Source organism: Oryctolagus cuniculus, chromosome 20, assembly GCF_051225735.1.
Source record: "Oryctolagus cuniculus isolate XC-2025 breed Fujian yellow rabbit chromosome 20, ASM5122573v1, whole genome shotgun sequence".
Lineage (NCBI taxonomy): Eukaryota > Metazoa > Chordata > Mammalia > Lagomorpha > Leporidae > Oryctolagus > Oryctolagus cuniculus.
Window position 1 is genome coordinate 40979566 of NC_142886.1, and position 14840 is coordinate 40994405.

Here is a 14840-nt window from a genome sequence, read left to right on the forward strand (position 1 = left end):
AGTTCTGATAATATCTCATGATTGACAGTAGGTAAAATGGCATTTGATCTCAGTCAAAATCATGACTTCCTAAGCATAGACTCTTTACTTACATTGGTACACTGCAAAACAATGCAATTAGGTGGTCAAAATCATCTTGTCAAGATGTGACAACCTTTGCTAACTGCACTGTTCACATCCCTGGAGAGAAGCCCTGAGAGCCAGACAGTAAGAGCGAGAACACTCCACCTGCTGAACAGGAGCGCACACTGTCGCCTGGGCAGGACGGCTTCGGCCGTTCCACACCTCTGCGAGTCGGACTGGACGCAGAGTGAAACTCAGCTACCTCCCCAGTGCTTTGCAGTTTGTGTGCTCCCATCAGCGGAAGGAGAAACTGAAAACCATGGAGACACCGAGTTAGAAAAGCCCTGAAGAACTGAAAACTGCAGAAGCAGCCTCTTCTGCACTGCGTCCATTGAGGAGGATTCAGAGGGACGGCCACGGAGCAGCTGGAAGCTTCTCGGGCTACGCACAAGCCACCCTGGGGAGGGCAGTCACCGCGCTCACACACAGAAAGCCTCCATCTGCTCTCAAGAGAGTCTCTCCTGCCCTCACTCTCCAAAATCCCACTTACTTCTAGTAATCCTTGGACCGACCTCCAGCCACACAACCTTTCTACCTCAAATTCCCTTAAGGACAACTGCATCTCTCACATTCTTCTTAAGGTGGTACCTGCCAAGGAGTCCACTGCTGGGGTGGGCACTGGGGCGCAGTGGGTTAAGCTGTCTACAGCCCGTTTGGGACACTGGGTTGAGTCCCAGCTACTCGGTGCTAATACACACAGGAGGCAGCAGATGGTGGCCCGAGTGCTTGGGCCCCTGTCACCCATGTGGGAGACCCAGATGGAGTTTCTGGCCCCTGACTTCAGTCTGGCCCAGCCCTGGCTGTTATATTTGGGGAGTGAACCAGAGGAGGAAGAAGAATCTTTCTGTCTCTCTGCCTTTCAAATAAAATAAATCCATCTTTAAAAACATAAAAGCATCTTCTGTTACTGGTTTCCATATGTCCTCATGAATCAGACCACATCTCTTTCGCGCTCTCCTCTGCATCATTACTTGGTCTTTGCTTGCTCAGTGATTTGTACAAATCTTCCTCGGCCTTCAGCTGTGCCGAGACATGAACTCCCTCCCAGGCTGGTTCTCACTGCTTCCTCCCCCTCCCCTCCCCACCATCTCCTCTTCCCCCCTTTCCTCCTCCAACCCTGCTGACTGCTCAGCCTTCTTATCTTGTATCTGCCACATCTGAAAGCCATTTCATTTTTAACATCAAGCCAAAGCCTTCTCCCTTCTTTGCTTCTTTTTGCTTTTAAAAAAGCTCAACATTCCAATAGCAATTTCTGTAAAAGCACCCCAGCTTATCAAAATCATTGCAGAGTTCTCACCTGGGATATCTAAAGTCTGTGAGTAAGTCATATTTACTCAAAAGTGAGGATTTCCTTCAGTTACTCTCTACCATCTCATACTACTGCTCTGCAAGGCATCCGGAATATTCTGTTTCCATCCCAGAGAGCCTCCTGGCCCTTGCAAATTCTGACATGAAACTAATACTCAAAAGTGAAACTGACGTTTGAAACCGTCTGACTCCCATTGCAGGGATGACTCACAACGACAGCCAGAGCTGTCACAGGCCGGGGTGGCACTCGCCACTGACACCACACAAGGCCTCACCTCTGTAAACATCTCTGTGAGCTGCTTCCCAGCATCTAGGAATTCTACTGCTGCATCTGACAGCCTACTGCAGATGTTCTGACAAAATCACCACTAACAGAGACCAGACAACAGCCAACGAAAACAGTTTTTACAGGCTCTTTCCCACACAGAATTCCTCCCACTGCATTGAAATAAAAGTGAGTTTTAAGAGAGAAGAGATGAAAATATTTTCATACCTCTTACTGTTTCTGTAAAATATACAAGTACAGAAAAAACCATAAAGGACCTATGGTTTCCAAGTTGTAAGATTGGGAAAACAGCCTAAACAGATACTAATGCTGTAGAAATTTTTAAAAATGTGATTTACAACAGATGAGTTTACGAGTGGAGGGGGTGGCAACACATTACAGCCCTGAGTACATTTCGAGCCAACCACCCCTCTCCGTAAATAAAATTTTGTTGGAATTTTACCATGCCCATTACCTTATGATCAAAGAGACTTCAAGGCCTGCAAAGCCTAAAATACCTACCAGCAAGTCGCTTTAGTGGTCAGAGAAAGTGCTAACTGTTGATTTAGACAATGGCAGACAGAATACAAATGAATGGAAGGGAACTACAACTCAGTAAAGCCAAGTGCAGGACACAGTCAAACACAGTTCTGATAGACATCTAAGTCTGCTCCATTACCAGCTACTCACAGCCGTGTCACAGGCAAGCATCTGGCAAGACACTAGCATCGCTACAATAATCTTATCGTTTGGAGGAGCCTGTGCCAAGCAGGCACATTCCGTCCCAATGGAACAAGCCCTGTGGCAAGTCTAAAGCGAACCATGAATGCCAGCAGGGCTGCGAAAGCAGCCTCTACTTAAATCTCCATGTCTGCTCTGCTCTCACAACATCTTCTGAAAAAACAAGAACGATGTAAGATTCCACGACTTACTCCTTCAGCAAAACCAAGAGGCAAAGAAAATTCATCTATGCCAAACGACACAGGGTGAGGCAGGCTGGGCAGGAGCAGGGTTAGCTACAAGGACTGTGGGAAGTGAGGAACAGCAGTAAGACAGTGGCTTAGAAACCCCAACGGCTTTCAGCCACAGTTATGGCGGAAGAGACGACTCCACCCACAAGACCAAGGAGTGAAAGAATGTTGAAGATTAACAAGACACATGGGGAGGAAGAAAATGCTAAAATACTCCTGAAGGTCTCAGATTTCAACATGAGAAGAGGTGCCATGTTCTTGAACGGGAATCGCCATCATCATAAAATGTCAATCCTCCTTAAAGTAACTGTCATGTAAAACAATCCCAATAAAAACACCATAATGTCTTCTTCATCTATAAACAGACAATTGATTCTATAGTACATGTTCAACAGTAAGCCAACAAGCAGAGTCCTCCGAAAACCTCCGAAAAACAACAGCAAAGAAAGATAAGGGGAGGACTAGCCCTGCCAGGAATTAAAACACAAGAAAAGCTTGATCCATGAGAACAGCATGGCTCCAGAACAAGATTCAGCAAGTTTAATAGAACAGAAAGCCAGGAAATCAACCTAAATAAATCAGAGAATTTAACGCACGAAGAAAGCAGTACCTCAGGTCAGGTGTCAACACAGACTCTGTACTAGAGAGTGCTGGGGACACTGAGAAGTTATTCCAAAGATTCAGTCCAACTCATTTCATATCACACTAAAAGAAAAACTCCACATGGACCAAAGTTCTCTGTGCAAAAATAAAACCATGCAAATACTAAAAGAAAAAAATGGTTAATTCCTTTATAAACTTTGACTACAACTCAAAATCCACAAACCATAAAAATAACTTAAGAAATGAATTCCACGGTACACAAATTTAAATTTTTTGCACAGTAAAAACATCATAAACAAAGTAAAAAACAAAAGGAAAATGGGGAAATATTTACAATGCCTATCACAGATGTTTAATCTAAGAGCTCCCAAAATTGAGGTGAAAGCAGTGGGCACAGGGCTTAAACAGGTAATTCTCAAAAACATACAAAAAGCCCTTCGAACATATGAAAAGATGCTCACCCTCACTCGAAAATAAAGTGAAAATTAGCTCTACAGTGAGTCTCTTGTTGATTGACCGGCAAGCATGCCCCAGTTCGACAACACACTCTGCACAGAAGCAGGCACTCCCGTGCAGTGCTCTGGAGTCAGCATGGCGCAACTCCTAAGAAAGGATATTTTGCAAAATTACAGATGGCAAAAACACAGACACGGAACATCCTTACCAGGAATCCAGCACACATCTTTCTTCCACTTAATTTCTGTGCAAGACAGACCCTGAAGTACCATCCTGAGAAAAGACTAGAAACAGTAACGCAAGGACACAGCCACAGGGAGCCGGGAGCCCAGTGGAAGAAAGCACTGTGCGGAAATAAAAGAGAACAAGGAAGGACTTTATGAAGTGGAGTTCATGCTTTGTATTATAACTACATATTCTATAAATCCACAGTGTCAAGACACCAGAGAATATTTTTACTTTCAGGGTGTCATCTATGTAATCTCAGCTTAGCACAGCCAATTAAGAATGACTGGGGGGGCCAGCACTGTGGCGTGGCGGGTAGAGCCGCCTCCTGCAGCGCCGGCATCCCATATGGGCACTGGTTTGAGTCCCGGCTGCCCCACTTCTGATCCTTATCTCTGTTATGGCCTGGGAAAGCAGTTGAAGATGGCCCGAGTCCTTGGGTCCCTGCACCCACGTGGGAGAAGAAGCTCCTGGCTCCTGGCTTCAGATCAGCAGAGCTCCAGCCATTGCGGCCATCTGGGGAGTGAACCAGTAGATGTAAGACCTCTCTCTCTCTCTCTCTCTACCTCTGCCTCTGCCTCTGCCTCTCTGTAACTCTGCCTTTCAAATAAATAAATAAATCTTTAAAAAAACCCACTAGATACAGTCAATTAACAAACTTTTAGGGACTGTTGAAGGCTAAAGTCTATCTTCCCCAAACTCATTGGTTGAAGCCCTCAGAATGTGACTATATTGGAGTTAAAATGAGGCCATTAGAGTGGGCTATGCCGGTCTGACGGGTGTCCTCCCGGCAACAGGAAATTCGCGCACAAGAGCAGCAGGGCTGACCCCGGGCAGGCAGTAGGGGCGAGGCCATCCACAAGTCTACAAGTCAAGGAGGGGTCTCAGGAGAAACCAGCTCTACAGCTCCTTGCTCGTGGGCTTCCAGTCTCTGGAGCTGGAAGACAACGAGCTCCCTTAAGCCACCATCTACGGCTGCCCCAGCAAACCAACACAGGAGCTACATGCACAACACAGTATTTGGAAAACTGACCTACTGCACACTGGAGCACTGCAAACGAACAACTGGACCACAGAAATCGTTTATAACAAAGTCCTGTTCTAAATTTCTAAAGAATTTTCACTTTTAAAGTCAAATAACAACCACTATAGACAGGCAGAGAGAGAAACAGTGTCAGATAAATCTGCGTGGGCAGGAGGTAGAAGGGCATGCCTTCTGATGGTTCGCCTCACCGTGGGACGAACAGATGGTCTAGTCTACATTCCACTCTAGAGGTGACGAAAGCAACAGGGTTACACCTGCAGAGCCAACAATGAAAAAGCAACAAGACTACAGACAATGGCCTCCTAATCCCACACAAAAAATTTCATTCTTCTGTTTTTCAGTTAAAAGCATGATTACACAAACTGCACTACTTGCAATAAAAATCATATTGTGTACAGTTATGATAAGAGAACAAAGAGGGACACACACACACACACACACACACACAGAGCAGCCTGGGTTCTGACCAGCTCCTGCCTGGAAGGGCCTTCAGCATATGAATTACCTTTGATGAATTTGTTGTCTAAGGAGAAGCCTGAACAAGATAGTCCCATCTCAACCAGTGGTCAGACTCCCATGGCTTCCTGGGAAATTCGTGCAGGGTAAGGAACAGGAATGAACTTGCAGGACCTGGTGGCCCCTGAGACGGGATTCAAGCAGGGGCTCTCGTTTCTATTTGTTTTTCCCTGGCGCTGCTATGTTCCATTTGGTGCTGCCGAGGGAAGAGTCTTGCTGCCGAAAATGTCCAAAACCTTTTTGTGAAAATGCTCTGTCTACAACATTCCTTCTAATCATGCAAGTGAAGGTATTAAATAAATACAGGTGGAAAAACCAGTAAGTCACAGCCAGCAGATACACAAGGCGACGGGATGACACAATGGCGACAAATGGCAGTGACTCACTCACCCTGCAGCAGACGGGTACATTCAGGGCTCAGGACATGAACTACATGGACAAGACAGAAGAGACTGTGCCTAATATGTGTAAAAGATTAAGTAAGGACTGCGGTGGCTCAGTGGGTTAAGCTGCTGACTGTACCACTGGCATCTATTATGGGCACTGGTTCAAGCCCTGGCTGCTCTACTTCCAATCCAGCTCTCTGCTAATGAGCCTAGAAGGCAGTGGAAGATGGCCCAAGTGCTTGGGCCCCAGTACCCATGTGGGAGACCTGGAGGAAGCTCCTGGCTTTGGTCTGGCCCAGCCCTGGCTATTGCAGCCGTTTGGGGAGTGAACCAGTGGATGGAAGATCTCTCTCTCAGTCCTTCCCTCTTTCTCTAACTCTGCCTTTCAAATAAATAAGACAAATCTTAAAAAAAAAAAAAAAAAGATTAAGGATTGTTAGCAATGGTAAGCATTGTAAAGTGAGCCTGACAAGTAACCTCATGGTTCAAAAGTGATGGAATTTGACATCCTATTAATAACACTATAGTTTCCAAAATGAGAGCTTTCAACAAGATAGCCACATATGTAAAAAAGAAGTTTGTACCATCAATAGTCAAAGAATACAAACAGCAATGGATGGCAAACGAAAGACAGACTTTGCAATGAGTCAGAGCTATGTTCCAACCTTAACTTTCAAGCTTAAGCAGCTTCTGGAATCTTTACCATCACTAACGAGGGCATCCTGCAGGGTCAGTGACACCACAGATAGCGGACTACTGTGGGCCTTCGGGAAACAGCTCATGCTTGCAGACTCGACATGAAATCCTAGCTCATCTACTGCTCAACACAGTTCTAGAAGGGAACTGTAACCTGCATATGCAAACCAAAACAAGCACGGGACCAAAACGGTAACAGGTGGACTATTCAACCATGGTACAGTACAAACCAGAAGGCGCTGCCATGGACTTCCAGCAGGAACGGAAGGTGGTGAACCTTCCCTGCATAGCACCCAGGCAGTGTGGGCTGAGCACAGTTGCCAACACCCATAACTGTCCAACCCTAATAGGAAAGGAAAAGACTTGGTGGACACGGGAGGGACTGGAGGGCTGACCGATGCGTGGCAAACCCATGACACGGAGGCTTTGTTTTCTAACCAAGAAATGCAAAGCTTCTCTGAGCCGTCTTTTCTTCCTGCTTTGATCTGTCCTCATCCCTGGTTTCCATAAAGGCCCCCTTTACAGCCCAGCCCTGTGCACTCCTGAGAACTGGAGGGCAGAAGCTGTGGCCCCTCCGCCCGTCAGCAGGCTGCCCAGGCGCAGGCACTCCGAGGGCTCAGGCGTCTCCTGAGGTTAACAGCGGAGGGTGGAATGGAGGCAGGCCCGCTCTCCAGGGAACAGCACCGCACAGAGAAGACGAGGCTCCACGTCCTGCAAGTCCAAAGTACGCCGCGCTCGGCGTGCACGACAGCCCAGGGCCCAGGGAAGGCGTCCGTGCCGGCCCGCCGACCAGCGGCACTCACCTAAGATGAGATGGAGCTTGGTCTCTGTCTGGAAAGCATAGTGCAGCGTCACCAGGAACGGCGACTGCCTGATGTGCTCCAGGACCTGCCGCTCCGTCCTCGTGTGCTCCCTGCTTTTGGCCTTCTGAACGATGGTCGCCTTCTTCAAAACCTTCATGGCGTACAGCTTTCCAGTGTCGTGACCACTTATTTTACGAACCAGAAATACTTTCCCGTACGCTGAAAGCGAGAAAAGAAAAATACACAGAATTAACATGTATAGAGGCAGAATGGTGAGTTATTGGAAATAATTTTTTTTATTTATTTGAAAGCGTTGCAGAAAGAGAGGGAGGGAGGGAGGGAGGGGGAGAGAGGGAGAGAGGGAGAGAGAGAGAGGGAGAGAGAGAGATCTTCCACCCACTGGTTTACTCCCCAAATGACCGAAATGGCCAGAGCTGAGCTGATTCAAAGCTAGGAGCCAGGAACTGCTTCCAGGTCTCCCCTATGAGTGCAGGGCCCAAGGACTTGGGCCATCCTCTGCTGCCTTCCCAAGCACATTAGTAGGGAGCTGGACTGGAAGTGGAGCAGCTGTGACTCGAACCCGCATCCATATGGGATGGATACCAGTATTGCAGGCTGGGGCTTTAACCCACTGCACCACAGCACCAGCCCCTGGAAATAAATGTATTTAATACACACACACACACACACACATAAACTCTTTAAAGGAAAAAGTATCCTTGGTGCTGTTTCAAATAGCTCTCTGATGGATTTCTTCACCTTTATACCTTTATACCTCTCTCTATATATTTCTAGGCTTAGCCTTCTGTATTTTACATATCCAGCCACTGCTAACAGAATTATGCTTTCACTCTCTTACTGTTATTTTCTCCTCAATTTTTTTAGCTGAAGGAAACTAGCTGTTATTATAATCAACCAGCCACAATCCAATTCTAGAACACCTGGGATATTTCTGCCATCAGATAAAACTTCTAGAGGAGTATATGTGTGTGTATGTGTGTGTGCATGGGTGTGCGCACACACACGTCCACACATGTTTATGTGTATCTAAAAGCACTTCAAAAAGCTCACAAGGAAATGGAATTAACAGATAAGTTCATTTTGGAAATCCATGTGCAGTTTTTTCTTAATTTTCCACTAACTTTTTGTAGTACTCTCATATTTGCTATTGCTCTAGACAAAGACTGTTCTTAATAAGACTCTCACACACACATATAAATCAGATACCCGAAGGACTCCTGTATACTTATTAAAAACAAGCCTAAAGTAACATCAGCTGACAATATATACACAAAGGAGACTGTAATAAACATGAAAAAATCCTAGATTGTAATCCACTTGTATCTCTGGGCAGTAATTCACGGCTTACTGGGTGCACCCAGCCACACTTTCCCTAAGGAAGGGGTCTGTTGGACGCAATCCCATGTGTGCTGCTCCCCCAGCAGAGGGGCTGTGGCCAGGTGGATGCTGCCCCCGCTAGCAGATCAAGTTCTCTGCGTTTATTTCCCTGGAGTAGAAGGAGAGCAGGAAGAGGTGGGAATAAAGGCAGGCAGAAAACAAAAGGAAAAAAAAGCAAAGAAACCACTGCAAGAAGGAAACAGGAGGTCCCAGTCCAACCCTACAATGATGAATCAAAAAATGCAAATGTCCCCAGGGATGGGTAAGCCCAGTCCCTCTTCTGAAATTAAATGCTTTAATTCAACCATTCTCATTTTTTTTTAAGATAAATTAATTTATTTGAAAGGCAGAGTTACAGAGAGAGAGAGAGAGAGAGAGAGAGGTGGATCTTCCATCCGCTGGGTCACTCCTCAAATGGCCACAACAGCTGGAGCTGGGCCAATCCAAAGCCAGGAAACAGGGGCTTTATCCAGGTCTCCCATGTGGGTGCAGGGGTCCAAGCAGTTGGGCCATCTTCCACTGCTTTCCCAGGCGCATTAGCAGGGAGCTGGATGGGAAGTAGAGCAGCCAGGACTTGAATCCTCATGCATATGGGATGTCGGCTCTGCAGGCAGCAGCTTTACCCACTGTCACAATGCTGATTCAACCTCTCTCAAGTCAGTCTGAACTTTGACCCCGACTACTGCTTCCATACCCTCTGCTCACACCTCTACAGCATTCAGCATATGGTTCATTACAATCCACCCACTAGAATAAAGGAGCCTTGAATGACAGGCTGTCGTGTCCTGCACATTTGTCAGTTCAGCACATCAGGAGCTGGCTGGGCACGACACACGACACATGGCACCAGGCCATACCAGCCCCAGGGAGCCTCTTCCACTGTAGCGCCCTCACAAAGGCCGCGGAAGCTGGAACTTTCAATAAACCCAGTCACTCAGGAAGAAATGGCTTCAGAAGAGTGAAGGAATCGGACAGAAGACTCGGGCAAGAAATGGCAGAGCTGGCTCCAGTGAAAGCAGTGTGACTGTAAGGTCCACAGTCTTCACTACAGATGAATAAAATAAAAAAAATCCTCATGAATGCTAGGAAGTGGATATTCTGGATTTTTAAAACTGTTAATTCTATTTATATGAGAGAGAGAGAGAGAACTTCCATCCCTTTGTTCATTCCCCCAAATGCCTGCAACAGCCTCCCAGCTGGGGCCAAACTAGGAGCTGAGGATTCAATCCAGGTCCGCAACACGTGTAGCAGAAACCCAAGTACCTGAGCCATCACCACTGCCTCCCTGAGACTCTGTTAGGAAGAAGCTGGAGTCAGGAGCTGGACTTGGGCTAAACACCAGCTCCTAGACTTTAGTAAAACCAGCACTGTAAACATACTGAACATGTTCTGAAATAGTGCAAAAATTCACAGAAGTGTGTGTCTTATCTCACTGTAAACACAGCAATTCTAAGTTGAGACCTTAGTGAGGCAGAAAAGAAACAAATATGGAAAAAGCTTTCAGAACCTAACACAGTGAAGTCTAACAACGAGAAAGTTTATCCATCCAGAAGCAACGAAATGAGGTTAGAAAGTGTTCTAATGAAATACACTGCATCTGCGACAGAGCAAGCCACTGTGTGCACGGGAGAAGCCACCGTGTGCACGGGAGAAGCCACCGTGTGCACGGGAGAGGCCACCGTGTGCACGGGAGAAGCCACCGTGTGCACGGGAGAAGTCAGGTCCCCTGCAAGCAGCCCAGGAGCTCTGGTGCTCCTCCCATCCACAGGGCCCTGCTCCAAACTCCTGTCTTCCCAGATTCCTATCTCTACAGCGCCGTGGTCCCCAGAGGTTATGGAACCCACTGGTCCTCACAACTGCTGGGATCCTTTCCACCAGCTCAGTGAGACCTGGCTGCCCAGCCGCCTCCTCCACTTGTTTCCTCCAGCGCTGGTGCTGCTAAGGTGACAGACCACTGGGTGTTGGCACTAGCACTGGGTACTTGTCACACACTCAGACACGCAGTAAAGCAGCCACTTCCCACAGCAGCCCTCCAGGGCATGAGGACACTCATCTCTACTTAATACATGAGAACTGAAGCACAGAGGACTTGGGTCACATGCCCAAGGTCGCACTTTCCGACAGCCCCTGGTCAGGGCCTACTCCAACAGCTGTGCTCTGGCTGCCTCCCCTAGGAGCCAGGCACAAGTCCCAGGGTGGATGTGAACTGTAAGCACGGCATGGACCCAGTGCTACTACTTCTCAGAGGAGTACTTTTGGCAAAGCAGCCCATTTTGCTCATTGGGACGGGGGTGGGGGATGGGGCTAACTATCAGGAACTGTGCCTTATATTTTGCAGAAACAGGCTTCCTTATCTTCTTCCATTGGTCTTTCTGTACCCTCTGTACACACACAAAGAACACTGCTCTTCCATCAGAATAATTTTTCAAATATTAAAGACACTGCCATGCCATCGCCTTATCTTTAGGCCAATCCCAGTAACAGGACTTAGAGACCTCTCATCACTAGGAGGTTCTGCTGAAGTGTTCTTTGTGTTTGCAAAAATGTTCTCTTTGATTCTTTCCTATTACTTTAAAAAAAATGTTGTATTTCTTTTTTTTTTTTTTTTAAACAGGCAGAGTGGACAGTGTGAGAGAGACAGAGAGAAAGGTCTTCCTTTTGCCGTTGGTTCACCCTCCAATGGCTGCCGCGGCCGGCGCGCTGCGGCCGGCGCACCGCGCTGATCCGAAGGCAGGAGCCAGGTGCTTCCTCTTGGTCTCCCATGGGGTGCAGGGCCCAAGCACTTGGGCCATCCTCCACTGCACTCCCGGGCCACAGCAGAGGGCTGGCCTGGAAGAGGGGCAACCAGGACAGAATCCGGCGCCCCGACCGGGACTAGAACCTGGTGTGCTGGCGCCGCAAGGCGGAGGATTAGCCTAGTGAGCCACGGCGCTGGCCAAAATGTTGTATTTCATTCCAGGAAAGCATGAGTGGCATACTCAGTTCACATACATGGTCAAGTAACGTAACACCACTCCGAGTGCCATGTTACCCTCAGTGTGGTCAAATAATGGGGTCACCCTCCTTGCCACGGGAAGGCGTCTGGAAGCTTCCTGGCGATATGAACACAAGCTCACATCCTCTGCCAATGCAGCTACATTCACCTCTCAGAAAGCATCCAGAGAAAACAGCTGTGAGGAAGCTCACAAATCTCTTGTTTTGACTTTCACAGCTGCCACGGTTAGCACCAAAGCCTCAGCACTTGGATCCATGGTAACTCCTGGTGATGCTGGTCAATAAAATTCAAGCAGCACCTCACACAGTCGCAGACAACAAGTATCTCAGACAAGGGTCCTGACTCATGAGTAGGCTGCATCACCGACACACAGCTGCCTCCACACAGCCCCGTGGGGGAGAAGACACTCCCTGCTGCAGAGAACCTGGAGAAGGACCGCACGGGCTGGAGCAGTTTATTGCCCAAGGCAGACAGCGAGAGTGAAGTCATCCTTCTCTGGAACACGGCCGCCGCCCGCCCAGGGACTGCGAATGTGCTTTTCAATATTTTAAGAGAGGTGATTGAAGCTGGAATTGGTGGCAATAAGATTTGCTTTTAGTTTGCGACCAGATAAATGATGCACTGCTCCTAAGTGCAGCCAACTTCTGGCCTCATCCATTGCGCCTGTTGGATGGTCTCTGAAGTGACCCCATCCTGAACTGGACGGTCGGGAATCGTCAGAGGAAACTCCTCCGGCCAAGCAAGATACCCAGCTGTACATCCTGCTCAGATGGGGGCCCCGAGATGGACAGCAGGCAGCACAGCTGGGTTTGCATCTGGGTTTGAGGTGAGGAGACTGGCTTCCTGCCCTAGCCAGGCAACAGATTTCTGTATCAACACCCAGTGGCACTAGCTGCCCTGTCAGCAACCCCATGGAGGCCCTGTCTGTCGCTGTGAACCTCAGCAACTTAATCAGCGCTGGGGCCTTTCCAAGACACTGTCCAGAGCAGGGGAGGGCTTGAGGGCACTGGCTTCCCAGGACTAGTGCCGGCTCGACTGCACTTGAGGTGGGAGCTTTACTCATTTGGAGATTGATGGAGAGTAAATTTTTTTGACAGGCAGAGTTAGACAGTGAGAGAGAGAGAGACAGAGAAAAAGGTCTTCCTTTTTCTGTTGGTTCACCCCCCAAGTGGCCACTGCAGCTGGCACGTTGTGGTTGGCGCACTGCGCCGATCCAAAGTCAGGAGCCAGGTGCTTCCTCTTGGTCTCCCTTGCGGGTGCAGGGCCCAAGGACCTGGGCCATCCTCCACTGCACTCCCTGGCCATAGCAGAGAGCTGGCCTGGACGAGGGGCAACCGGGACAGAATCCAGCGCCACGACCGGGACTAGAACCCGGGGTGCCGGCGCCACAGGCGGAGGATTAGCCTAGTGAACCGCGGCACCGGCCTGAGAGTAAATTCTACGAACAAGTAACAGGAAGGAATACTTCCTGACTTAGGTTGGCATGGACCTATGACCTTACTGGTATATCTTTCAAGACCCTATCTACAGGCACCATTCTGGATGCTGCTGAAAATCTGTGTGTTCTTTGGCCCAGCAGCCATTTCATAAGTGAGAACTGGATCATGACCCAGAGCTAGAGAAAAACCTCTACAGGTTGGAGGAACACTACAGATACCTTATGAAGGTAATATTTTGGTTCAAACTGAAAGGTGGATTTCTAATTCTAATCTACCTGAGACAGCATAATATGGACAAAATTGTTGATAATGACCTAAGTGGCTTGATAACAAAGGAAGCAAACGGAGTGTCATGGAGAAATTTCTGGTTTCTTGGAGTAGATTTCTTTCTAGTTTGCTTTTCCAAATGTGGGGCTCTTATTCCACTTGCCATGATTATCATTGTGGATCAAGTTTTTAGCTCTTCTTGTCACAATGAAGAAAATTTTAAGTAGTTTTAAAACAAGAATATGTTTGGGAAAGGTGCTGTGGCGTAGTAGGTTCAGCCTCTCTGCCTGCAGCGCTGGCATCCCATATGGATACCAGTTAGAGTCCCAGCTGCTCCACTTCTGATCCAGCTCCTTGCTAAAGGCCTGGGAAAGCAGTGGAAGATGGCCTAAGTGCTTGGGCCCCTGAACTCACCATACAATTGCAATCTTTTTAAAGTCGAGCAAAAGCAGTCTTCTTGCTGAAATTTATTTTGAGCATAATCAAATGGATCTTTTCATTTCACTTAAAAAAAAAAAACTTAAGTTTATTACAAATGTTTAAAAAAAGACTTTAATCTTTGTGTTAAAATGACAAGGTCTATTTGTTAAAAGGAATTTTATAGTCTATCTGCAAAAGCAATCAATTTATATGCAATATAATTAAATACATGCAAAATTTTGTACATACACCTGTCTCCACGCATTATTCTGGCAGAAGTAGCCACCAGTCATAAAACTATTAAGTCGGGGGTTGGCTCCAAGATGGCGGAACAGGGAGGACGCTCACTGATAGTCCAGGAAAAGACAGTTTAATAAAAGTGGAGACTCAAGGAAGAGTGAGGGAAAAAACGGCAGAGGAAACTCTTCCAGAATTAGAGGGACACGGTGGATCTACATGGAGGACACAGGCGCCCATGGCTCAGGAGCCCAGCTGCCGAGTTTCTTCCGCACCAGCGCTGGAAAGAGAGGTGAGGCGAAACCAGAGTAGCCTGAGACACTGGCGGAAAAGCAGCAGGAAGACCCTAGAGGGAACGAGGCTTGAAGCCCCATGGGGGAAAGTGCACCAGCATCCCATATGGGCACCAGGTTCTACTCCTGGTTGCTCCTCTTCCAGTCCAGCTCTCTGCTGTGGCCTGGGAGGGCAGTGGAGGATGGCCCAGGTGCTTGGGCCCCTGCACCCGTGTGGGAGACCAGGAAGAGGCACCTGGCTTCTGGCTTTGGATCAGTGTAGTGCTAGCCATGGTGCCCATTTGGGAAGTGAACCAGCAGATGGAAGACCTCCTTCTCTCTCTCTCTCTCTCTCTCTCTCTCTCTCAGTGTCTATAACTCTCTCAAGGAGAGAAAAGATCCAAATCAATAAAAT

The 14840-nt window shown here is 47.9% G+C and overlaps 1 protein-coding gene across 4 annotated transcripts in view; it reads right to left on the minus strand.

The window, feature by feature from the left end:
• The window catches only part of RPS6KA5 (ribosomal protein S6 kinase A5), a 190056-nt gene that overhangs the window by 94690 nt on the left and 80526 nt on the right, over nt 1–14840 (minus strand). For 3 of the 4 annotated variants that reach the window (XM_002719601.6, XM_089322100.1, XM_051826133.3), the window contains one exon: nt 7398–7616. In XM_002719601.6, the coding sequence (XP_002719647.2) occupies nt 7398–7616 (219 nt within the window). Of the gene's footprint in view, nt 1–7397; nt 7617–14840 lie in introns of those variants that run through there. The other variant, XM_089322103.1, reaches the window with a different exon arrangement.